This window comes from Spodoptera frugiperda, chromosome 5 (assembly GCF_023101765.2).
Source record: "Spodoptera frugiperda isolate SF20-4 chromosome 5, AGI-APGP_CSIRO_Sfru_2.0, whole genome shotgun sequence".
NCBI classification, from domain to species: Eukaryota; Metazoa; Arthropoda; class Insecta; order Lepidoptera; family Noctuidae; genus Spodoptera; species Spodoptera frugiperda.
Window position 1 is genome coordinate 12,149,217 of NC_064216.1, and position 25,297 is coordinate 12,174,513.

The following is a 25,297-nucleotide window of genomic DNA, read 5'->3' on the forward strand; positions in this document are numbered from 1 at the left end:
CATCATCTAAGTCATAAGGTTACAGCGATTTCTCATAGGTGAGAAGCGATTGGATGTTCATATTCCATTTATCGATGTGGAGTGGAGAGTTGTGTTTCTTTATCCGAAAGACTGGATGAGACATTTTTTTGATATAAATAAAGGCTCTGAACAATCTTCTACTTACATTCTTTTTTTTTTTTGAGTACCGAAATAAAATGATCAAAGTCTAGCTACCGTACACAGAGCCATTTAATGACTACTTAAACTATTCCTTAGTAACGATTTAGTTCCTAGAAAAATTACCAAGGACTGGAAATTAAGTAACCATTATGACTCAGAATACGGCGGCGGTGAAACAAAAAAGAAATAAAAGTATTACTACTTTAATTATAATAAGTTACTCGAGCATTTTCACAACCCGCTACCGCCTGTCCTCTATACCATACTCAGTATTAATTTCTTAACAGTGATAGGCTCCGATCGAATGCGACAGCCCTGTCATTAGCTAAAACTGTCTTCAATGTAGATAGGTACCTGAAATTATCGGTTATTAGTTTCAGTAGGACAGACAGTTTTCAAGCAGACCGATGAATTATTGAACACGTTGTCCTACAAATTGTGGCTTTGTTTCTTTAGGGGAGTTGTTTTCTAGCTTCAAAGAATACATGGGATTTGTTTTGTTTGATGTTCTATTTTTACATTATTATTAATTTGCAATAGTATGTTGTTTGAAATTGTCCTTTGGTTTGGTTCTAGTGAACTGTAAATAATTGATAAGTAAAAATATTTTTCTTTGAAACTACCAATTAGTACCGCATTAAAATCAAATCCATAAGTATGGCTTTGAAAACTATATTTAATTAGTGCCGCAAACTATGATAAGAGCCCTTGTGGTCGGCATATCACAGATGGGCACAGTGTGGCTGATGCAGACCCGGAGCTGCGGACTGCCTAGCGGGTTTAACGGCGCTCCGACTCGAAGAGCAGGGGTAGAAACAGGGTGGTTTTTGGTCAGTAAGGGTCTGATACTCACTTTCGCCTCACCCAAGGCGGAAGAAGTAAATTGATGACATCCCCCTCAAAAAAAAACTGACATAGGCTTTAAAATTTTGACGCTTGCCAATATGTTCACTAGGACATTGTTAATTGTGACGATAAATGGATCCTGTTCAATAATTTTAAGCACTCAGCAAGTAGGTTGGACCCAGGTTCAAAAAACCTGAATAAAGACCTAACATAAAACATTTTGTTGCAGGTATTCGGTGTGTAATTGTTAACATGTCTGCGCTCAACGAATATGTTGGTCAGAATGGATCGTTGCTCCGCGCTGTCGCCGTCCACGCCTAGCAGCCGAGGCATGGACAAGTACGAGCAGCTGGCAGTGGTCAGTCCATATTTGATACACCTACAATATCATCATCATCAATAGCTTTATCACCATTACGGTTTACTCCTTCTAATCTAAAGCTGTTATAGAAAATATTTGTGGGGAAGACTCCCTATGCTATATGCTACAAAACTTTGTCTTCAGCTCTTTACATTCGATTCCCGGCAAACCACTTTGCGAATAATAAGATTAAGACTTTGACTGCCAACAAAAATCTGTTGAAGGCCTCCGTTAGCGCCGGTTAGTTTTGCCCCCCAATGCGTTTAATGTATTAAGCTATCCAACACCACTACTCCTTAACAAAAGGACGTGACTATGCGAATTGAAGTTAAAATTAACGATTATATAAATGTTTCACTTATTCCATGAACACAGAAAGTATAAATTAGAAGCTGCAATTTGTATTTACTTTACCTAACAAAGTCTATAATTTAGTATTTAAGTACGAAGTAACTATGTATTTCGGTGAGGCAGTGAGTCCCAGTAACGTCAGTGACAGCCGGTGTCAGGCCCAACTTATAAGAATGCTGCGCTGTTCTGTAATCGCCCGAAATACTTGCAATCATATTAATTTCGCTGACATTTCTATTTTTGTAACGATATAAACGTTTTATCAAAATAATGGTGCTGGTTATTTTTGTAGGAAACTTATCATTTGTCTTGTTACAACATCGGTTGCGTGAATTTGTTTTCTAAAATTAGACTATTTGCCTTACTTAAAATTAGACTAGCTTTGGCCAGCGACTTTCTACGCATAAATTGATGATTCTCGAAATCCCCGTTCGCATGGGAATTAAGGGAAATACTCTCTTAGTGGTCTCCTACACTAAGGGACATACAGACATACACGCCAAATTCACATTTTTGCACGTGCGTTGTCTGTCTGTCAGTAACGGAAGAGTTTTATACTACAGTCTAATGGCCGTTTTCATTAACCACTCTTAAACCTAAAGTTACTTCGCATGACGTAGAACCTAAACTAACCTCTTCCTTATCGCCTAGCTTAGCTTAGTCTATATCAACCAGTTTTTACCAGTTACTTACGTGGAACCTTAGACCGCTTGTGTTAAATAGAAATTGGATGAACATTAATATTTAGAATATGTTGACCTTGACTTATGAAATAGCCTAAGAATAAACCTTCGTCAGGTTGGCGAAGGCTCGTACGGCGTGGTGCTGAAATGCCGGCGCCGCGACACGGGCCAGCTCGTCGCCATCAAGAAATTTTTGGAGACTGAGGAGGATGCCGCCGTCCGAAAGATGGCGCTCAGGGAGATACGGATGCTCAAGGTAATTAACACTATCCATTTTTGTGTAATAAGTATCGTGAAACATGCCTGTGTACTTGGTGTTTCTTGCCTGGCGGGATTTCTACCCAACTGTTCGTTGGGATTTTCTATCCATGTTCATCTCCGATTTAATAGATTAACTATGCACTACGTTTATGTGCGGTCTTTATTGGTCACTTCTAGTCATGAGTCACCACAACGCCATCGATTCTCTTATAACACAATTAACTGGTTGAGAATCTACTTCTACTGAGAAAATTATTTCACCAATTTCCAGAAGCTCCGTCACGACCACCTAGTGAACATGATAGAAGTGTTCCGCCGCAAGAGACGCTTCTACCTGGTGTTCGAGTACCTCGACCATACGCTGCTGGACGAGCTGGAGGCGGCGCCAGGTGGACTGGGCGAGGACACTGCCAAGAAACACCTCTACCAACTCCTGAAGGGCATTGACTATTGTCATCAGAATTCTGTGAGTGGTTTATGTTACAGTACAGTACAGTTAAGGTAAGCGTCCACGAGCCCGCATCGTACGTATCGCACGCATCGTACGCATTTCATATGATGTCATCAGTACGCATCGCATGTAGGCATTGCGGATGATGCGGTCCGTAAAATGCGGATCAGTGGACGCAGTTGTATAAGTTTCTATACAAGACAAACTAAAATGCGTTGCGTGCGATGCGTACAATGTGGGCCTGTCGACGCGTACTTTTAAGGTTTGAAAATAATCTTTGTTCTGGTGTGTGGACATTGCATCGATTGGTTCTGTAGACTATACGGTTGATATAGCCTTTTCCAAATCTGGATGTATCACATCCTCATGACATCATATATTATTTATGTACTCATGAGATCATATATTTATTTATTCTAATGATGTCTAAAATGTTACCATTTACCATATTTCCAGATAATCCACCGCGACGTGAAACCAGAGAACGTCCTGGTATCGAACGCAGGTATAGTGAAGCTGTGCGACCTTGGGTTCGCGCGCGCCCTGGCTGCGCCCGGCGAGCCCTACACGGAGTACGTCGCTACACGGTGGTACCGCGCTCCTGAACTACTCGTTGCAGAGCATAGGTAAGTAGCTGTGGTTCTTTTTTGTTCTCTTATAGGTAATAACGTTAGATTTCCTTACATTCTTCATCATACTTTCAAATCTATAACCCTTGCAAAATAGATTATTAAAAGTCTGGTATTCCAAAATTTGCTGCTCATCCTAATGTTGTTGTTTTTAGGTATGGTCCCGAGGTAGACATTTGGGCAATAGGTTGCCTGTTCGCGGAGATGTTGACTGGAGATCCACTGTTCCCTGGAGACTCGGACATCGACCAGCTCGCGCTCATTATTAAAACTGTCGGTGAGTTTATATGTATTACATCAAGTAGATCGATTAATGACCATCAAATAGGAACATTTTGAAACTCTTTTCTCTACTATTCACCTAAAACAAACAGTTGTATTATTGTAATTCATGTGCGAAAAATATAATGTTGATTTTTAATTTAATATATAAATTTTTCATAGTTTGTTTTTTATGGCATGTAACATGCAAGTGATGTAGTTAAATTCGAAACTTGGTACATACTACGTAAAAAATTGTAACACACCTACGATGAAAAAAATCTATATCTAGATTTTTTTAGTTATTATAAAAATCAGTGTCCAATTTCCCTTCCTTCCTTCCATAGGCAAGCTAGCCCCCCGGCACCAGCAAGTAGTGTCGCGCCTGGCGGGCGGCGCGGCGCTGTGCGGTGCGGGCGGCGCGGGCGGCGGGGCGCGCGGCGTGCTGCCGGGCGCGGGCGCGGCGCGCGACCTGCTGGCCGCCTGCCTGCGCACCGAGCCGCGCGCCAGACCCGCCGCGCAGGCGCTGCTCCGCCACAAGTAATTATATTGGGATTTTTATGTAAATAGGGTACAAAACTGCACTTTTACATGTCAACATTATGATATACAGATGAGACAATGTTGAGAAATGTGGCTGAAAGCGGAAAGCTGATACTTTTTGCCTATGGCTTCTACGTGGAATTTAAAATTCGAGTAGGTCCCAATCCTAAAAAAATAAGCTCTGTTACTGACCCTTATGTTCTACGATCCTATGTTACCTGAAAAGAAAAATTCCAATAGCAAAACAATTTTGCACATGGCTCTATAAGATTCGCAAACAAACAAGCAATAAGGAACATCCCTCTATAATCTCATAAAGTAGCCTCTATGTTGCCTATCATACAAAAAAATTAGAATTTTGGTTAACCTATTTATACTCTTCTTATTTTTTTCAGATACTTCATTACAGAAAATTTTGTTGAAAATTTCAACGCTGAACTGAGGAAGAAACTGGGAAAAGAAATTGAGGTTAGTTGATTTAATAAATGGATTCTTATACCGCCTGATCACAGCCTTTGATACTTAAATGTGGCACACAGTTGGTGCGTTGGGTGAGTAACTGGTTGCCGTGCAACGTGTCGCGGGATCGATTCCCGCACGGAACAACTCTTTGTGTGATCCGCTTGAGGCTAGATCTCTGTTTCATTTGACCATTTATTTTTTAAGTTTAAGGGCAAGCTAAACATGGTTTAGCTGCTTTCTATGTACTATATTTTGTATCATATAGTAGGGCTGTCATGTTCCTATTACGAAAAAAGCCCTATTAAAAATTTAGATTAAAAAAAGTATGATCGGCAGATAATTGTTCAAGGTCTGAGGGTCATGTTATGCGAAATTGTATATTTGTAAATGCACCCACGACACAGGAGAACATCCTAGTATGGAGCAACGTTTAATTAAAAATATTTGGTATGGTTATAATGAAACCCCCTTCACCCAGGGTCCACCGTCGCAACAGAGCACTGCGCGCATCGCAGGCAAACCCCGACAGCAGTGGACGCTCAACATTATACCGGTAACTATCCGGTATATACCTCCCTACAATACATACTACATATATATTATTATTTACTGTATCCCCATTACCATCGTCTAGTGCGTCACATAGAAGTTACCCTCATAGAAGTAGATGTATAGTATATTTCCATCAATTACCTGTATAAACCTGGCAACCCAACCTTTATACCAGGAAAAGTATTACCCACCGTTTGCACATCCTATAGGCTATGTACTTACCGTTGCTGTTAATTTTTTTATGTAATTTAATGGTGATATTTAAAAAATACTTATTTAGAATAGTAATGATGATAAATGATATATTTTTTTATAATATAATTATCTAGGGTGGACCAGAATTTACCAGGCGAACCATTTTTGTTAAAGTTATGTTAGTTTTTATATCTTTTAAGGTATTTTTAAGTTCAAAATATTTTAGTCTTTGTTAATATTTGGTTTGTATTTTTTTTTGTTGCTTTAAGATTAATCTCTTGTCTGTCGGTATATAAGACACAATAGAAAACACATTGTGTCTTGCGTAGATCTGTGTTCCGACAGACAACGGGTACCATTTTAGTTGAATACTAATATAATATTATGTTATCTGTGTTTAAAATTTAATTTCAATGAAGGTCGATAATATATCGGATATTAGACTCACTTTTAATCTTGCAGGACCAGAGCAGGTCGCGGACGGACAGCACGGCAGGCGAGTCGCTCATTGACTACCATTACACCCCCAGTACGTGTGTTCTTTGACCACATATTTACGACATTTACTTTTAAACTCTTTAACTTAAACCATGTTGTACGGTTGCGGGGATTGAGGTAGTTGGTGCTGAGGACTAATTACCTCCGTCTCCAACTATCGTCAAACCCGATAGAAAAAAAAACAATATTGTATTCACGTTTATGTACAGTATACATCCAAAGTTTTTTTAGCACTCTTACAAAGCAAAGTGTTTCCATGTGAACGTATATTTGAATGTGCTGTCTTTACGTTCCAGATACTGAAGTCCAAATGGAGACAGGCGCGATGGACAAGAAGCCCCTGCGCGGCATTTGTGAACCTGCGCATGACACCACACATTCTGAGGTAGGCGCCAATACATACAACTGATCCGAACATGAAATTGATTAGGATATACGTGAGGACGTACAAGAGGGGTGACCTCCATGTTTTTCCTGAAGTGGTTTGACAATGTGAAGGGAAACCACCGGCTTATTTATTATGATAGGAGCCAATTGCCTAAAATGTGCAGAATTGTACTGCTAGATATTTGAAACGAATCACACTAATACTTATTATAAATGTGAATTTAGTGGTCCATGTTTGTCCATCAATCACGCTGAAAGTACTGAAAAAAATTTCTATGAAATTTGGTATACAGACAGGGTATGAGTTGACTTGGGTGATAGGATACGTTTTATCCCACGGGAACATGAGTGAAGCCGCTGCCAGAAGCTAGCGTGTATAAGTATAACAGCCATTATTTCTCCTCTAATAACATCTTCTATTTGTTTCGTTGCGGGATCCAAGACAGTCATTCATTTCCCTGGGACGCGCCGGACTTCAGTGTTCCGGTGTTTTCACATCTACGTAGATCCTGCTTACAGGAGCGTCGGTATGAAAGGTCGTGGCGGGCTTGTAAAAATAAATTAACAGCCATTAGCGAAGTATTTATTACACATCTACACACGTATGCACGGGTATTTTAACTTTGCGAGATCTGTATCATTTAATTGAAATATTTTCCCCTTTTTATTCTTTTCGAAATAAGTAATGTTACCAAGAAGCTGGTAATGATTTGACTGTGTTTGGTCCCAGCCGGGCGGCGGGCAGCCGGCAGTGACGGCGCTGCCCCCCGCGGGCCGCCCCGCGCCGCCGCGGACTCTGGCGCGGGCCATCAACGACACCTTCCAGGTCAGCCATTACTACACACGCACACAACGTCACGTCTTTTAGCCCCGAAGGGGCAGGCAGAGGTGAACCTGCACATTACGGCAGGTAATGCCGCTATACAATGTTCACCCACTTTTCACCATTTTGTGTTATAAGTCCCATGTAATAGGGAGTGAGCCTATTGCCATATACTGGACACAATTCCAGACTCCGTGCTACTACTGAGAAATTATCGAAAATCAGAAAAAAGCCCAGTAATACTTTTGCCCGACCCGGGAATCGAACCTGAGACCCCTTGCACGGCAGTCGCACTTGCGACCTCTCGACCAACGAGACAGCCATTACTCATTACTATTATATGCATATGAAATCAGCTAATCACTTATTACCTTTAATCCTATTAAAAGGATAGGCCGCAGAAAGCTGTATAAAGAGATGAGTGGAAGGAGGGTAGGGAGGCCTTTGCCCTGCAGTGGAACGACCATAGTTGACAAAAAAATATATATTTGATGAATATTTAATGATAATTTTTGTTTTTGTAAATGTAAAACAAGTGAAGCCTTTCCCGAATTGTTTCCGACGATAAACCGTAGGTATATTTCAATTACGCATGCGACGTGTTTTATTAGTAATTGAAATTTGGAACTATATTTCAGACATTCCCTGTGCCAGTGAACACGTACCCGAGAACGCCTTACATAAAGAAGTAAGTTAAACTTCAGATTATCATATTTTCTAAAAGACCCCTTAGGACGGCCGTACACGGACTGCTCGAGCAGTTAGCGGCTGAGCGACATACACGGATGGCTCGAGCGGTCGGCGTCGACTGCTCGAGCCGCCATCGGTTGTTGACTGCTCGAGCAGTTGGGTAGCGTGTACTCGGAAACTGCTCGATAAAGTTGATGTTCTTTTGAAAATTATTTTGCCTAGCATGTTTACGCCGCTGTTTGCCGCTAAAGGGGCGGGGAAGGGAAGTAAAAAAGTGAGATTTTTTAGTAAAATTTGCTCTGGAGCAGTCTATAACTTTTTTTTTAGCATTTTATAAATAAATGGCCTCAGACCAATCTTGTAGAATATTTATCGAGAAGCGGTCGACTCCACAACTGTTTTCAAATTCATTCATTCGTGCAAACTCAGTTACGGCAAGCGGTCCGAAGTTAACCGGGCAGTCGTCAAATTACGTCCAGTCGAATGAATGGCTAAATTAGGTAAGAATCATCGGAATGCGAGATACCCGGCTGTAAGCTGTTCGGTTATATACTTGTATATGAAGACCCCCTAAAACTTGTCTCAAAACCATGGTATATATGGTAGGCTGTAAGCAACTCTATAAAATTCAGGGCAAAGATCCCAAACATGATTATTCTCCTTGTTTTCCATAAGAAAGTCATTTCAAAGGAGATGGCTAAATGTACTGACCCAGGCATTAATAACAAGAATACAAAATTTCTACAACTTTTAACCCGTAATTTCATTTTTTATATCGTACTTATGAATTATTGTTGTGTTACAGGGCGGAGAACGCACGGTCAATTCTTATAACTTTAGAAGCGGCTATCTTTCAAACAATTGAATTTGACGAAAAATAAGTTTTAGAAACTATAACGTCTTTTTTAATGTGGTATGACATAACCAACCATCACGGATAGTAAGTTAGCTGCAAGCTAAAAATCTGATGTGATGCAGTTACCGCGCGTTCTCCCTGAAAATCAATCTCGAAATACGGTTCAAACGTAACAAAAAAAATTTAGACAAAAGTTGTAGAAAATTTTAATTCTGACAATATTTTTATTGAATACCAAATACCAAAAACTCATAAGAAATGAGATATTTGAAAAAACACAATAATATATATTTTGTATAAGACCTTTGCACAATCTTACTATAGATTTTGTGTCTGTACCTTGGTTTTACTTTGTGTTCATTATACTAGTATACAAGCACTTAACTGATTCTACCTATCTACCTCATATATAAATAACTTTCTGGCTAATTTAGGTACCTCAAAACGCCTTGGAAAAGTTCAGAGCAATGTTATACAGTTTGAAGAAAAAAATTTTTGATAACGTTGTTTGACAAGTAGGAGCTGCAACATTTATTTTCAGGATTGCGCAGATATGCCAAGTTTCTGGACCTTCACTTTTTACTACAAAATATCTTTAATCATTAATTATAGGGCAAACAGCGGCTTTATTTATTTGCTAGGTACCATATTTATTCAATATTATATTTGTACGGGTTACGACGATCCATACTTTCCGGTTTAGCCATGTCCTTTCCAACTAAAAATTCAGAAAATTTAACAAATATAGGTACCTAATAGTCCTATTATCAAAAAATAGGTATCGTAACCCAATGTAAAGCTCTTAGCCATTTCGCTGCCACCCATCACCACTTTGTATGACAACTTTCAGTCGTCTCTTTAACATAAATACATTATGGCACAATACCTGCATAACATGAATAACATCCGAAACTAGTGAATCGATTTCAAGGAGTTCACCATTAGCGGCCGCATCGGCCGCTGAGTAAGGGCAGGCTATATTTAAGGCCAGTTGTAACAAGCTGTCAGCTGCCGTACATGCCCTGGCGAGATCATTAAAAAACGCTATATATAACTGAATTAACGTAGCCCGAAGCCGCGGGCGGAACAGCTAGTGTTATAATATAGTATAAGAAGAGCTTTTGCCGATGTTATAACAAGTAGAGCCTTTACAAGATAGTCCCCATCAATCTTTCCGTAATACGGTTTCAATGAATGCAGGCAACGTGCTTTATACGACGATAAATTATAGTAATTGGAATTTAAAACTATATTTCAGACATTCCCTGTGCCAGTCAATACGTACCCGAGAACGCCTTACATAAAGAAGTAAGTTGAACTTCAGATTACAAATCGTATAATATTCTGACAGACTCCTTATAGGTATAAGGAGTCTGTTAGGAGCTAGATGACATTATTCTCCTTGTTCTCCATAAAAAAGACAAAGTCAAATTCAAACTAAAAATTCAGAAGATGTAAAGAAATATAATAATCCTGATAGTTATCCAAATAACAAACCCAAAACTTTAAGGCACGCTGTTCTACGAGAAACTTGAATCCTTTACAAAATACGTTGACATAATCCTGCAGGGTGAACAACAAGCTGGTGATGGACGAGGAGTTGCTGCGCGGTCGCGCGGCCGCCAAGAAGGGCAGCAAGAAGGCCGCGCCCGAGCTGTCGCTGCCGTACATGCCGGGCGGCAAGCAACACTGCAACGTCGCCCGCGCCGCAGGGAACAGAGGTACGTTGGAACACTCGGTCACTTGGTCACTGCTTATGCATTACCTTTCCTAATAATCAATTACCGGTATAATAGGTAAAAAAGAATTATTTTATTACCCTCGGGGGCAATTTAAAACCAAACTTTTACACGAATGAAAAATTGATTTACTACTTCTAGATTCCTAATGGCTAGTAGAATTTGATCAAAGTTACTCTAGTGAATGAAACAAAGTTTTAATACAAGCCGATTTACGAGCTTTCGGATCACCTATGGTAAGCAATAGCCGCCGATTTGGACACTCGAAACACCGGAGGCGTTACAAGTGCGTTGTTGGCGACCTTTAGGAATTTCAATGGGGTATTGGGTATCCGTTAACCTTATCACACAACAAAATACAACGCAAGGGTTGTTTCATATCGGATTTGTGAGACCGTGGCATCACTCCCATGGAGCTGACCCATTCGTGCTTAAGCATGGCTCTCCATATAACTACTGTCAAACCAATGATTTTGACTGCAGATCGGTTAAGAAAGGTTTTAATTAATCACTTAAGAAGTCTTTGTAAACTTTCCAGCATCGAACAGTCCAGTGAAGAAAGCGAAGAAGCCGCTCCCGGCGTACCAGACCATGTCCAAAGCATACGACAACTGGGACGGTATTGTGAGTTGAAACTTTAATTATTGTCGTTTATTTGTGCTACTTTTATTTATTCACTCTGCGAGGTTTTTTATGGGATAGGACTGAGGATGGCAAACGAGCTGACGGATCACCTGATGGTAAGCAATCAGCGTCAAAGCACCAGACAAGTTACAAGTTGTCTTTAGGGGGAAGGGGAGTTATCTTTCACCATATTCATCTCCGTGGAACATTTTAAATTATACATATAAATAAAATACCGTACACGGCGTATTTCGAATAAGCTCAACTATTTTCGAGCTCGATCGGAGCCCTTATAATTAAACGAGTATCTGACTGAGCTAAAACTGAATATGTACATTATTATAGCCTTTAAATTATTTGCTAACATGACTTGTTTGAATAAACAGCGTAGCGGTATGGAGCTGACATCGTCCAGGTCACCGACAAACCTGCCCTACATGTGACTGTACCGCAGCTACTGGTGGCCGAGCCACCGGTAACTAACACAAAGACTGCTACTATATCTGTGCGAAATAACGTTACCGACATTAAATCTATTGTGTACAGGATTTAGAATAGTTTGACCCAAGTTTTATCTCATTTCCTAATTCATTTACTCGATTGTCCATCGATTAGGAATTTCTTGTAATCGATTTCTAGTTTCAAGTTGAATTTCATGTATTGATACATTCACAATTATATTATACAATTGTGAGTTTATCATTATCAATATGTGGAAAGTAATTTTCTTATAAATATTATTATATAATTACGTTTTACTAAAATTAATGAGTTGAATAAAGTGTAATTAATCGATTAACTTCCATTCCTAATCGATTTCATTAATTATAATATTGTTTAGCTATAAAATGGGGCTATATGTTATTAGATTACTATTTCTGTTAATTTATAAATTGTTTTATAAACAGTTGGTTGGGTGATCACATCATTATGTCACAAATAGACATGCCAAAGGGATTTTTAGAGGATAGAATTTTGTTATTTTGACGAGTTTAGCCGCCACGGAGAGCGGCGGCCGGGGCGTTGTTTGTAAATATGTATAGTGTTACATTTTATTACACGCAATATTATTAATAAACACTTTATTAAAAATACTTGTTTTTTATTTACTCGTGGTATACCGGGATGTAGATCTACGTGAGACACAATATGTCTAGATACTATTGTCTCATATATCGGCAGATAAGAGGAAAGGAAAGTAGTTTGATTGTGTGTGTGTGTGTATTTAAACCTGGGTCTTATTATTCTGTGCCTGGGTTACGAAAACCTTATGTTCTCTTACATACCTAAAATATTCAAACACACATGTTAAATAAAATTAATGTTCCATAGCACGGTTCTAAACCTTAGTGGTTTTTTGGTTGCTATTTGTTATTTTATAAAAAAAAAAATATTACCAAAAAAAAAAATGTTCACACCTTCATTAATAATCATTGGTTTGGCATATAAGTGAACTGTGCATTTAAGTGAGCAGATGTATGGTAAAACGGGGTGAATAGAACTTGAGTGAATAAATGTTGGGAAAATGTTCTAACATCTATTCACCCTTTGAATTCTATTCACCCCGTTTTACCGTAGTTAATGAAATGAAACACCAAAAAAGTATTTTTCAATATTATAATATTTATTCTAGTTGGCAGTTAATGACTATAGTATAATAATATCATAGACGTACGTCACCTATGAACGATACAAATGGCATACAAAATTGCTAAACATAAACAGCTTATCATGAAGACTCCGATTCTGTACTGAAGTAACTTTGGCTTAATTTATCAGAATCAGGACTTGCATTACACGAAAATATACTGAGCTTATGTTACAAGATTGGGTTTATGTGCAACTTGCAACTTTAACCTCGTATTCATGGTAAACATTTTGTTGAGCAACATGGTTGCCTGTCACTCCATACTGTCATTGTGTTTATAAATAGTTGCAAACACGACATACGTCAACATTTGTTGATACACTTTTGTTTTCGCTCGCCGAGCATCAACTCTGCAACATAGCGCGATCAACTCCGCAGCGGAGTCACCGCTAAACAATATGCTGAGAGCAATTCAGCAACACCATGTTGCTCAATAAATGTTTACCATGAACACGAGGCTTTACCGCAACTGTGTGACTGAATAGATGCATTATTGAGTGGGTTTAAGCTATTATATTATTTTATATTGATGCGACATAAGATAGTGCTATAGAACATAGTTCTTTCTGTCTTTTTCTAAAGGTGGAAACATATTTACGCGTCAACCGATATACTTAAACACGCTACGACACGTAAGTATGTTTCTACCTCAAGAAAGTTGTAATAAGCGTCAATATATTTTCGTTTCAAAGCAGTAGGTATAATACTGAAGCGCTATATGTTCGAAGGACTGGTAAATATCACATTAGCCTACACAACAACTAACTTACAATTTTGTTCATTAATTAGTTACTGCTAACGAAATGCACAATGTTTCTCTTTTAAATATAACAGTTTTCCAACTATCGAGATCAACTTAATATAATTATAATACGAGTGGAATTAGCACCAATGTTGTGTCACTATATACAGTATGGAGATCACTCATATGACTTAAATGAAACTACAAGTAGTACTCGTCCATAGAAGCATAATACAACAAAATATTTCAACGAAATTTTTAAACAAAATAAATAATGAAATTAATCAAGTATTAAATTCTGTAGGATCAGTTTCATGTTTCTTGACCACAGAAGAGCTGTAATGTCTTAGGTTGTCTATGAATGTTACGGACATGTGGCACGGCTGTTATATTGCCGTATTTGTATAGTGTTCAAATTAGCTCAAAGAGAATAATGCACTTTTTGGCTTAACTACTAGGCCTACTTCGCTCATTTTTCGTATATCGTCAGCCAAGATGATAACAAATATGTGGTTTAAGTTAAGTCATAAGAGGTTTGTCCATACGGTATAGTGACTTAAAACCATTTTTAGAATCCGTTGAGAATTTGGTTTGCATCGAAATGTCATTTCATACTTGGATTGCTTGGAATGTAGCACATTATGTGATAACTGTGTATGTGCGACGGTATTTACAAATGTAGATGATGACACGCTCTTAGTATTCACAATATAGGACATAATTATGATAACTGACTGCTTACAGCATCTAAAGTATAATATAATAGGTATTCGACTCATGGATAGACTTGACACCGTTGCCACAAAAGGCACTACTTGCTTTAGTAAGTATATAACAAGTGCAGCTACATGTTGTCTCAATATATTTACAAAGAATATTTACATTCAACAACTGTTTTATTCAACACAAGGCACTCGTTCGTGAAATTTCTTACATTTTAATAGTAAATTTCATCAAAACGCAAAGACCACGTGCATTTTATAATGCCCTTTTACAAGACAACAGTGCAAGTATTAAATAGTTTCAAGCTAATGAGCTTAAAGAGTACAGAAGATCAACCAACTCCGATCCGGACCAAACAATACATTTCAAACTTTATCACTATTGTGGTAAGGTCGAAAATGTAATAGAGGTTTGACAGTATGGTGTCTGGCTGTGCCTGTACGAGACGGCGTGACGTCATAGATGGCCGCGCGTGTTCAAGATGGCGGCGCGGTCAGTATGTCGGGCCTCTGTGGCGGGGGACACGCGGTGATCAGGAGCTCGCCGCCGCTCTCCGTGATCGGGACCGTCTTGTGGTAGTTTATGAGATCAGCTGGAAATAAATTGAGAAAGGGTTAGTCTTTAATAAATGAAAAAGTAAGTGAAACGGGTTCGATTCAATCTTTTTGGTTAGACAAGTTATCAGTTATGAGAAAATTGAAATCTGGCGTCCAAAATTCGCCAAGTTTTTCTTCAGAATAGTCGTCTAAAAATATAGACTTCAAATATACTTGGTTACGCTTGGGGACCAAAATACTTAGTGAGAAAAGGTTAAGAAAAAAACAATATGAAAAGAAGCATTTTTCAAAATATTGGTACCCTCAGCTCTTTTAACGTACCAAGCGTGTCATGCGCGACTTGTCCAGTAGGCAGCAGCCTGTATGCGCGCGCGGCCTCGACGAGGTAGTGCTTGCAGCGCGCCGCGTCGCGGTACGTCACCGCGTAGCCCCACACCCGCTCCGACACACGCACGAGGAAGCTCCCCGCAGGACAACCTGACAGTGCTGCTTCTGCCTCCGACCGGCTGATCAGACCTGAAGCAATGATGAAACAAAATCAATCAATAACCCTTTTGAAATGTCGCAGACGGAAGCAATGAACACTGATTTCATCATCAATGTTTTTAAACCGCAAGAACGCTTGCTCAAGGCCACACTATGCGCGAAATTTTGCCCTGTCTAAATATTTCCCAACCCGCTTCAATTTTAAACTCAATAATAAGTCCTTACCGTGGAACCAATCAACTGGTTCATTGTTCTCGTCAAATCCAACGCCTCTCTTCAATTCGTGTGTCTGGAACCACTCCAGTACTGCTTCCCTGTTGGGTGGTTTGCCCGCTGCAAGAGAATATCAAACAATTATTTGTTTTCTTGCAAGAAAAATGGGATATCTCCTTAAGGTCCTCAATCTATCAAGCTCCTTCAAACGTTACAAATAGGCTTTCGACTTTATTATAAAGCAATAAAGTAAAATGTACCTTGTGTTGTGTCTGGCGGTGCTTCGAGGTGTGCACTCCGCCGGTGCGCCTCTCTCGCGGCGCGCGCTATCTCTCGCATGCTTGCTTCTGCTTCCTTGGCTTTACGCTCTGTAACATAATTCAACCGTCTTTTAACACTGATAACCCCTCTAAAGTAGTCTCATAACTTTCAAAAAAGGACGTTCAACTGTCCCATCTCTAATTGTTGTGAAATTTGCTATACGTACCCTGGTCGCGCCAGGCTGCATCATGTGTCTGGGCGGCGTGGTGCGCCAGCCTCATGGCCCGGGCCCGCTTGGCGCGGATCCCCCGCAGTATGTCCCCGGCGCGGGCGGCCGCAACACGTCGCTCCCAGGCCGCCACCAGCACACTGACCCCGTCGCCACCGGCGCCCACACCCATGTCCTGGACATACAGTGGTGGCTTTGGAGACTTTCGGAAAGACCACACGGAGCTAAACTATGGAGCATTTGTCTAGAAGTTTAGAAAGGTAAAATCTATCAGAATATCAAGTAAATTAAGCTAGTAGCAAAACACACAAAGCAAAATACATGCTTCTCATTCTATTTTGGCCAGATAGTGTATTTCCCTTATAATAGTGGTGAGTATTTCGTTTCAAAATATTATTACAATTTTCAAACCCAATGGAAAGTAAGTAATGGGAGGCAGTTCAAATTCTAATGTTTATGAAGCATCATCCACGTTGCGATTTACTGGGTGGTTCCAAATGATCAATGAACTGATTTCATGATTTGATAATGAGTTGTATTTAAGGACAGTGAACATTAAAACGACAAAACTTAAAAATACGAGTTTAATTAAAAATAAAATTTCTATAAAATACAAGACTTGCTTATTCTTAAAATATACATTTAAGTACAAGAGAATGTTTACAGAGCTTTTTGTCCGAACCTAACCTAAGATTGTAATAGAATTACTTTATAAAACATTTAGGCAAAGTGGCAACTAGAAGATAAAGTTGAGAAGAGATTGAAAAATACAAAATGTAGACTATCAAACTTCTTCACTTATATACGACAAGACAAGACACACTTGAGACATGCAAAAGCGAGAATTCTAACACTACTTTTATTTACACAAACTATTGTCAACAAAGAGAGAAAGGACTACACACTACAAGATTGTGGTCTTCAACTGACCTGCAGTACATCTCTCTTGCCCTCGATAAAGTTAAAGTGAAGCGTGTTCTTATTGAGGTCGAGTTTCAAGGCGTCGTTGAAGTCTGGCTTGTCCAGGTCGTCCTGCTCCAGCTTGACATCAGGCTCCAGTGCCTCGATCCTCTGCCGCAGCTCGTCCACTGTGCAGTATATCTCCAGCGTGTCTTCTAACGGGTCTATCGTTTTCGGGGATAGATCGAATTTCTGAAATATTTTAAAATAATTGTTATAGCAGGTTCATCAATGCCATATCTTTAAATAAATTTCTTTATGTTTTGCTAAATTTATTTTTCTGTATCTAGTTTAAATAGTTTGACAAGAAACTGATTCTTTGTTGACTTTTATAATTTTATCTTATGAACTGTTGAGTTCCTCTTCAATATTTATCTTATGGTTTGAGTCAATATCTATCATTAATAGAATCTTTGTGATTAAATGACTACAATTTGTTACACTATACACAGATTCGTAGTCTCACCTGTTCTAAATCATCGAGCGGCTTGTATTCGATGAGTTGCGTGAGTTCCTTCTCGACGGACTTCCTGAGTTGCTGCACCTCCTGCCGCGCCTGCGCGATCGCCTTCTCCCGAGCCTCCTCAGCCAGGATCGTCTCTATCGACTTGTCGTCAGGGTGCTCGCCCATCACCCACACCTGGAACATCATAGTTTATGGTTCAGATAACATTACTTACAGCCACTAAATCTGTCTATACGCCAACTTTTAAAAGGCATTCCTCACTCATCAATAATCCTAATACTGAATCATTATAATTAAGTATGCGACAAGACAATTATCATAAGTAAAGTTTTTACAGTCAATAAATCAATTGACAAAACGAAGTTAATGATGACTGATTACTCATCAGCCATAGTTTGGGTATTGTTTGTAAAGGCCAAATGTTTCACCAAACAATGGATGAAGCCTTCAAATAATATTCAAGTCAAATCCGTTTGAAGGCTGACTGTATTCTGTCGATTAAGCCGGATGTCAATTATATATCCAATTGCTATTGTATCGTTATTCACAATCTCAGTTTATAACTCTAGCCTTCATTACTTATAATATTTCTATTAACTATATTGATTCTGTAGAACCCATGATTGTATTCTGTGTAGGTCTGTATTTCTAAAACAAGTCTTTCTTCGTATTCTTGTTATGTAGTCTACATTTTCAATATCTCGACTACTATTAAATCTTTTAAACAATGTGTTTTGAAACTACTTACTATTAATATAAGAAAGAAAAAAAGAATTGCTTCTTCAGGTTTATTCAACGCTTCATCTACATTGTAAGTCTGTTTACACATAACACTGTAGTTAAAGCTTTAGTCTTCACTATTTTACTCTCATTCTCTCTTACAAAATAAGTGTATCGTATCCTCACCCATGGCTCTCCGTCCTCTCCCGTGAGGAACTGCACTTGCTTCTTGCCATTCTTCTGGAACTTAGGCCTCTCATCCTCTTTGCCGACCTTCTCGTCCCAGAGCTGCCAGCGACGGACCTGGAAATTTACAACAAGGTTTCATTAAAAAATATATCCTGTTTGATGATTGATTTAAGTGTGGGAGAGCCATGCTACGGCACGAATGGGCCGATGCCCAATTCAAACCTCCCAATCTTCGCAATCCCCGATTCCCCAATAACCCTTAAATTCCTAACCACAATCCATGGGTGGTGGCGATTGCTTACCACCAGGTCATACGTATGCTCGTTTACGGCGTGTTACATAAAAAATGGTGTCAATTTTCATCCCAAAGGTTTTTAACACGGCATTATAATGTATGTTTGCACAATGTAATACCAAAAACAATTTCCCTTGATACCAATCTGCAGAACAAATGTTTAGCTAACCGGATGGGTTAGTTTAACCCCGACAATCACATTGTAACCGGTAAAGTTAACTTGTTGTTAGATGCAATCTATGGCGTCACGAATTGCCCGCCATTAGGGAGCTGGACAAAAAGCGACCTTGTGCTAAATTGAAAGTAGCTTATAACAAGTTGATCTTTGTTGCATTAGAGATATAGATTGTTATTACTTGTAGATAGGAAACAAATGGCCGTGGATAAATGGATGTAGATTACTTTTTTGCTAATGTAGAACTATTAGCAACTTGTAATGGAGGAAAAGATAGTATTGGTTCCTTAAGATTAAAGGGGTTAAAAATCCATGGTATTAGGGAGATTCGTGTGAATTTTTGAAATAGATTAATATGTTTTTTTACAATAACTATCGTGAGACATACAAAATTAACTAAAACAACACGCGACGTAGCTGCGTCTGCGCACGCTACTCACGATGAAGAGTCCCACTGTGACTCGAAACTAGTAGAGCTTATTCTCCAGATATCTACGTGTTTTTTAGTTTATTTAGTTTAACATTTGGGCAAACTTTTGAAATAATAGACATGATTGTATGAAAAATTAAAAGATTTCTAAATAAACTAGAATTAAACTTATTCCCTATATTTTGTTTAAATCATTGTGTCTAAATTACACATAATGCAATACCTATCTACCTATACAATGTGATAGGGGCGAGACTTCTAACCCGTTAAGGCTGAGTTCTACACCTAATTTTATCGACAAAAGTCGGGGGTCGAAGTGGTCGAATCCCCTCCCCCTAAAAGTTATGGCTATTTTAATATTTTTTTTTACTTTTTTTGATATCAAAGGTTGTATGCGTCGTAGAAACAAAAAAAAAACAACAAACGGTAGCTAATAACCTTGGCTAACTAATTCATTACTTTTTTCATGTGTTTGATAATGTTTTGGTGAGAAAAAAAATCATTTGTGAATTATTTTTACCGAAAAAATCACTATTTTTCAATATTTTCAATTAGGGGTTCAACCTCCCATATTATTTTTTTTGTCGATATAATTAGATGTAGTACTCAGCCTTAACGGGTTAGAAGTCTCGCTCCTATCACATTGTATATAAAGGTAGGTATTTGTTGAAGCTCTAGGTTACAACATTATAACTAGGTTTTGTAAATGCCCGCAACACAAATCCTGTCGTGGTCTGGCGTGCTGTTGGAATGCACCAAGGTCACTCCGAGTTGACCTCTGCCGTCACCTCCAGGCCACATTCATTAGCCATACCATATTATATGCCAATTAAGGATTTCAATATAATACGACAAAATTAACTTTTAAATACGACTGAGCTTACGACACTATAATATCCTTTAACGGTTGAGACGATGATGTCAGTTATTATATATTTGGTTATTTGTCCTAAAAACCTGTCTAAAATTATATAAACGTTATGCTGATAGGATAACAAAAGGTAACGGTGCCTAAAAGGGTCCATAGTTGGGACATATTACTATAGTATTAAAATAGTAGATCACACTGTACGATATATTATGTGCTATTAGGTAATATTTAATATGTACACCAAATTTATTTTGTACAATGAATATATTTTTCTCTTTGCTGTTGTTTTTTATTCTCCGTACTTACTTTACTTACTTACTTTTTTTACTTTTGCAGACTTTCTCTTTAAACCCTAAGGTTGGCATTGAGTTCGCCTTATGTACCACTGTGTAATTGTATTGTGTAGATTAAAGATTAAATAAATCAAGTGATTTGATTTGAAAAAACAAACACATCTAGAATCCAAGCTAGACACATGATCGAGCCAGACTCCCAGTAGCAAAATACAATAGTAATAAATAAAACTACAAATAAATAACCTTCAATAGTAGTAATACAATCAAATTCAAATAGCATAATAAGCGGTTATAACTTAAGTTAAATAAAAAAGAATATAATTGACCTATTACATCTATTCACTTATGGATCGCTAATGTTTTATAATTTGATTTATGTAGCTACCTGTGTTTTTTTAACTATAAAATAGCTCCGAACATTTTAATGTATAGTAGTCAGGCAGTATTTTACAAATATTTTTTGCAAATTAAAGTTTACTCTACTAAAGTTACAGTAGAAACTCTCAAGTGGCTATGAATTACAATAAATATGTTACAATAAACGAGTAGCAGAGCTGCTCATAGATTTGAGCCTCTAGCTTGGCTTGAAACTAGTTGTGTTCCTCTTCAACTAATTACATGAGTATGCCGAAAAACATAACAATGAATTTAGCATGTCTCACAAAAGTTATAATACAAACATGTTACAATAACTTTACATCAATATTTCCATAAGTCATATTGGCGAAAATAATAATTATTTATCCCAGACACAAGTTTGTTACGCCAGACACTGCAACCGGCAGACATGAAGACATTCTTGGAACACGGAAGCTGTCAGGACATGACAAAGCGCGTTCACAATATCCCAAACTTCGCGGCAATTGTACAAACACTAGCATATCAAATTATGTGGCCTTGGAATTCTATTCATAAATAGGATATAGTTTTGAAAGGGTTAATTAAGATTTTTACTAAATAAAGCGAATATCTTTCAAATCACAGTTCTTTCTTGTTTCATGGTTAGAATGCCAATCACTGCGTGGTTTCCTGTTATTTATTATGGAACAAAGAACGGGGAAGGAATACTTTACTGCGCTCGGCAAATGGTAAAATTAATTCCTAACTCATTTTAGTTATGCCTCGTCGTTGATAGTGCGTTGGTTAATAACCCTGCAAGCTTGCTAACCAAAAAGTTAGTCTTAAGTTGTAGTTATAATATCTGGAACTGCGGACAACTTAACAGGTTATCTGGCTCAAAGCAGGAAAAGGAACGGGATGGTTTATAGTCAGTAAGAGTCTGACACTCCCTCTCGCCTCACCCAAGGCGGGAGAAGTCATTGGATGATTTTCACCCCACAAAAAAGTTGTATCTTCGGGGAAATAAAAGCAAATGTTATGTAACTTTTTAAATTAGAAGAAGTTTTAATGTTGTAAAGTACATATTCACAGCAACTTGGTGTCATGGCGTCGCCAAAACTCGTAAAATAATAGAAGCGGAGGCATGTCGAATGACTGCACGCTTATTATTAGAGATAAGGCTACAACTATAGGCTGCGATCTAATACATTCTAGGAATAGTGTTCCGATACAGTCAGTACCTATTTATATCCAATACTGGTTATTAATCTGACAATAGATGACTTTGTATAGGTTTTTTGTTGTTAAATATTGCATAATGTCTGTTTTTGTGTTAGTTACGTAACAGTTCATTACTCTCTGATTGTTCTTTAGTGCTTTCTAAATATTAATTAGAAAATAAGTAATTATTTATAATTATGGCAAGCGTAGCTGAATTAATATTTTGCATAAAGGTCCTAAGTTTGTAAAAACTTAATTCTTTTTTGTTTAGACACCGGTAAACGAGCAGACGTATCACTTGATGGTAAGCAATCGCCGCCGCCCATGGACACTTGAAACACCAGAGGCGTTACAAGTGCGTTGCCGGTATTTTGGGGGATTGTTGTAAATCGGGAATTAGGAAGATTGGGAAGGGGAGAACCGGGCCTCCGTAAATATATTTATTTTGAGCTCTACGCTCTGTAATTACCTGTTCCTCCCTCATCTTGCAGAAGAGCGTCTGCTTCTGCGTCTCGTCCAGCTCGGCCAGGATCTCGGGGTCCACCCACATGTCGCGCAGGATCTGCTGCAACATCGTGCCGGCCCTGGAGACAATACAGACACACTGTATAAATACTGAGACTCTCACTACATTTTTTTAATGGGACAAGCCCGCCACAGCCTCCCTTACCGCTGCAACTCCTGTAAAGCAGGATCTACAGTAGATACAACCATAAAAACACCGGAACATTGAAGTCCGGCGCGTCCCAGGGTCATGAATGATTGTATTGGATCCCGCAACGAAATAAATCAGAAGATATTGTTTCTCTCACTACATGTCAGATTACAGTTAAATAGAGTTAGAATAAGCGATCATCATAGCTTTTTGGTTAATTTTGTTCTCATTATAAAACTGACAATTACCAAATATTTACTTTTCTAAAGAAGTTTACAGGTTTTACTTATTAGACAACGAATTTTTACAAAGTTAATTATCGCTTCCAACAGGTATATCTGGAAGTCATTGGGAAATGCCTATGTTCAGCAGTGGACGTCTTATATGGCTGATATGATGATGATAATGATGATGAATTATCATTTCAACGTAGGTACCGTATTACAAACCTTGCCATAAAATTATTAATACTAGAAATAGTTCAAGACATCCAAATTCATGATATCAAATACTTAGACCGATTCCAAAATCGAAACAGATTGAGACACCTCTTGCCTGGCAATCACATTTTTATCCACATGATTTTATAATTATCCCACCAATTTGTCATACAATTTATTGAACATTAAGTATATTATTTGCAAGGGCGATCATTACTGCCATTCACAGAGCGTGTGCTAGGCATTAATGCAATTGAGCAACTGCCAATAGCCAACATTTCACGACTGGCACATTTGGCAATGACACCCATGCCATGAACTGTCATTAATGATGACACGACGGAAGAAAGTGCAGTGTGACGATGACTGTTACCATAACATGATGAGAGCTTTCTCCTTGTTATAATGATCATATTTATACTTTTGTGCCTTACTTTACTTTGTAATGATGTTCTTTAAATAATCACAAATAAAAGTCAAAGTCAGTCGTATCTAAATGATTACAAACATCATTATATTGAAGGAAAATTGTAGAGCGTTTTCGTTTGAACTTTTGGGAACGTGGGCGCATCATTTGACGGTGTTCAAATATATTTTTTAAATTAGAATTGCATCTTGTTATTATTACCAAACATCCAAAAATAAAACACATTACATTTGATCTCGAAACATGAAAGGAAACAGAGAAAAGTCTAAACATTCAAAGATCAGAAAAGACATCTAAAAATCACAGTCACAACTGACAGTGAAAGCGACATTAGTACTAATTACTGAGTTTCCTTCAAGTCCCGAGCGAGTAGACAACTTGATGCCATACAATGACATCAATGGCTGCCTGTTTCCGCGTGTCAATGGTATAGAACCTGTCGACCTTTTGCTAGACATAGCTGGTGCAAATATATGTGTACGTAGTTGCTGATTTAAAGACTTTGTTAAGTGATATAGGTTCAGTAATTAATCGCGTTGATAATGTGATTGTAATAAGCATGCTGGTAGCTACAGGTTATTGGAGAAAATACCTAAGTATCTATAAATATGGGAAAATATCAAAGTATCAATATAAGTACCAATAACAATTTTCGATCTTTCCATTTTATTATCTCAAAATATTTACGTTAACGCTCATATATTTGATGGGTCGAAGTTTGGCCGCTATCTCGCCTGGTGGTTAGCGATGATGCGGCCTACGATGGAGCACGTCTGCCCATGAGCAACCTATTAACTCGGGTCTATTAAAACTCTAAGTTAACAAAGATGTAGATAATGCAAAACCTCCATAAAAACTAAAGAAAAGAATCTCCTTACACAACACGAGATAAAACCTCAATAGCCCTAATTTAGAAAACAACGAGAACTACGTAAAAATATTAGGAAAATTCCACAGTTAATTCCTATTGCAAACCCTTTGTTTGAACAAGACAGAACTATTACAAATATGGCGCCTTATCGCGTACTGTGTGCATAGATTAATCTATGTGTAACATAGGATCATTTACGTGTGTATCAACTTGTATTTAAAGTTACAATTTCATTGATAAAGAGGCCTTAATTACGATATGCAAACTTCTTTCTGGATCCAATTAAAAGACTAAAATCTTCCGAAGACTGTATCCTTAGTACGAGTTTGCTTTACGTTTAAAGTGATCGAAATGAAATCGCGTCTGGCGCTCTGATTGGTTAGTTTGTTCGAGCCGGCTAATCAGAGCGCCATACGCGTTTTCCTTTCGATTACTTCAAACGTAAAGAAAACTCATACTAAGGCTACTGAATTTACCCGCCAAATTCCAAAGCGTAGTGTTTACTTATTTTTTTAATGCCAGTAAGCTGTTTTTAACCACACGGCATTTAAGTATAAATGTCAAGTAGTGGATTGAAGAGTTTGTTGTGGTTTTCCCTACAATAGCCGGTCACGAGCCCGTATTTTTATCTTATTGTAGATCTTAACGATGCAAAAAAAGTTTTGTTTAAGAAAATCTAGGTTTTTACCTACGTAGGTTTCATCTTCTG

General features: G+C 38.2%; 2 protein-coding genes across 5 annotated transcripts in view; one reads left to right on the top strand and one right to left on the bottom strand.

Annotated features, from left to right (window-relative positions):
- Nucleotides 1-12,466, top strand: part of LOC118272234 (cyclin-dependent kinase-like 1) — a 34,829-nt gene extending 22,363 nt beyond the window's left edge. For 2 of the 3 annotated variants that reach the window (XM_050693831.1, XM_050693833.1), the window contains exons 2-16: nt 1,238-1,366; nt 2,519-2,659; nt 2,936-3,130; nt 3,572-3,741; nt 3,900-4,021; nt 4,353-4,545; nt 4,944-5,016; nt 5,489-5,563; nt 6,220-6,286; nt 6,552-6,640; nt 7,373-7,468; nt 10,270-10,319; nt 10,581-10,732; nt 11,289-11,374; nt 11,761-12,466. In XM_050693831.1, the coding sequence (XP_050549788.1) occupies nt 1,280-1,366; nt 2,519-2,659; nt 2,936-3,130; nt 3,572-3,741; nt 3,900-4,021; nt 4,353-4,545; nt 4,944-5,016; nt 5,489-5,563; nt 6,220-6,286; nt 6,552-6,640; nt 7,373-7,468; nt 10,270-10,319; nt 10,581-10,732; nt 11,289-11,374; nt 11,761-11,817 (1,653 nt within the window). In that variant the 5' untranslated portion in view covers nt 1,238-1,279 and the 3' untranslated portion in view covers nt 11,818-12,466. Of the gene's footprint in view, nt 1-1,237; nt 1,367-2,518; nt 2,660-2,935; nt 3,131-3,571; nt 3,742-3,899; nt 4,022-4,352; nt 4,546-4,943; nt 5,017-5,488; nt 5,564-6,219; nt 6,287-6,551; nt 6,641-7,372; nt 7,469-8,103; nt 8,154-10,269; nt 10,320-10,580; nt 10,733-11,288; nt 11,375-11,760 lie in introns of all 3 variants that reach the window. The other variant, XM_050693832.1, reaches the window with a different exon arrangement.
- A 511-nt stretch (nt 12,467-12,977) lies between these two features.
- Nucleotides 12,978-25,297, bottom strand: part of LOC118271856 (SH2 domain-containing protein 4A) — a 67,872-nt gene continuing 55,552 nt past the window's right edge. For both annotated transcript variants that reach the window (XM_050693836.1, XM_035588100.2), the window contains exons 3-11: nt 22,665-22,779; nt 18,566-18,682; nt 17,660-17,833; nt 17,164-17,385; nt 16,231-16,408; nt 16,004-16,111; nt 15,756-15,863; nt 15,366-15,560; nt 12,978-15,079 (exon numbers count right to left, since the gene is read on the bottom strand). In XM_050693836.1, the coding sequence (XP_050549793.1) occupies nt 14,964-15,079; nt 15,366-15,560; nt 15,756-15,863; nt 16,004-16,111; nt 16,231-16,408; nt 17,164-17,385; nt 17,660-17,833; nt 18,566-18,682; nt 22,665-22,769 (1,323 nt within the window). In that variant the 5' untranslated portion in view covers nt 22,770-22,779 and the 3' untranslated portion in view covers nt 12,978-14,963. The remainder of the gene's footprint in view (nt 15,080-15,365; nt 15,561-15,755; nt 15,864-16,003; nt 16,112-16,230; nt 16,409-17,163; nt 17,386-17,659; nt 17,834-18,565; nt 18,683-22,664; nt 22,780-25,297) is intronic.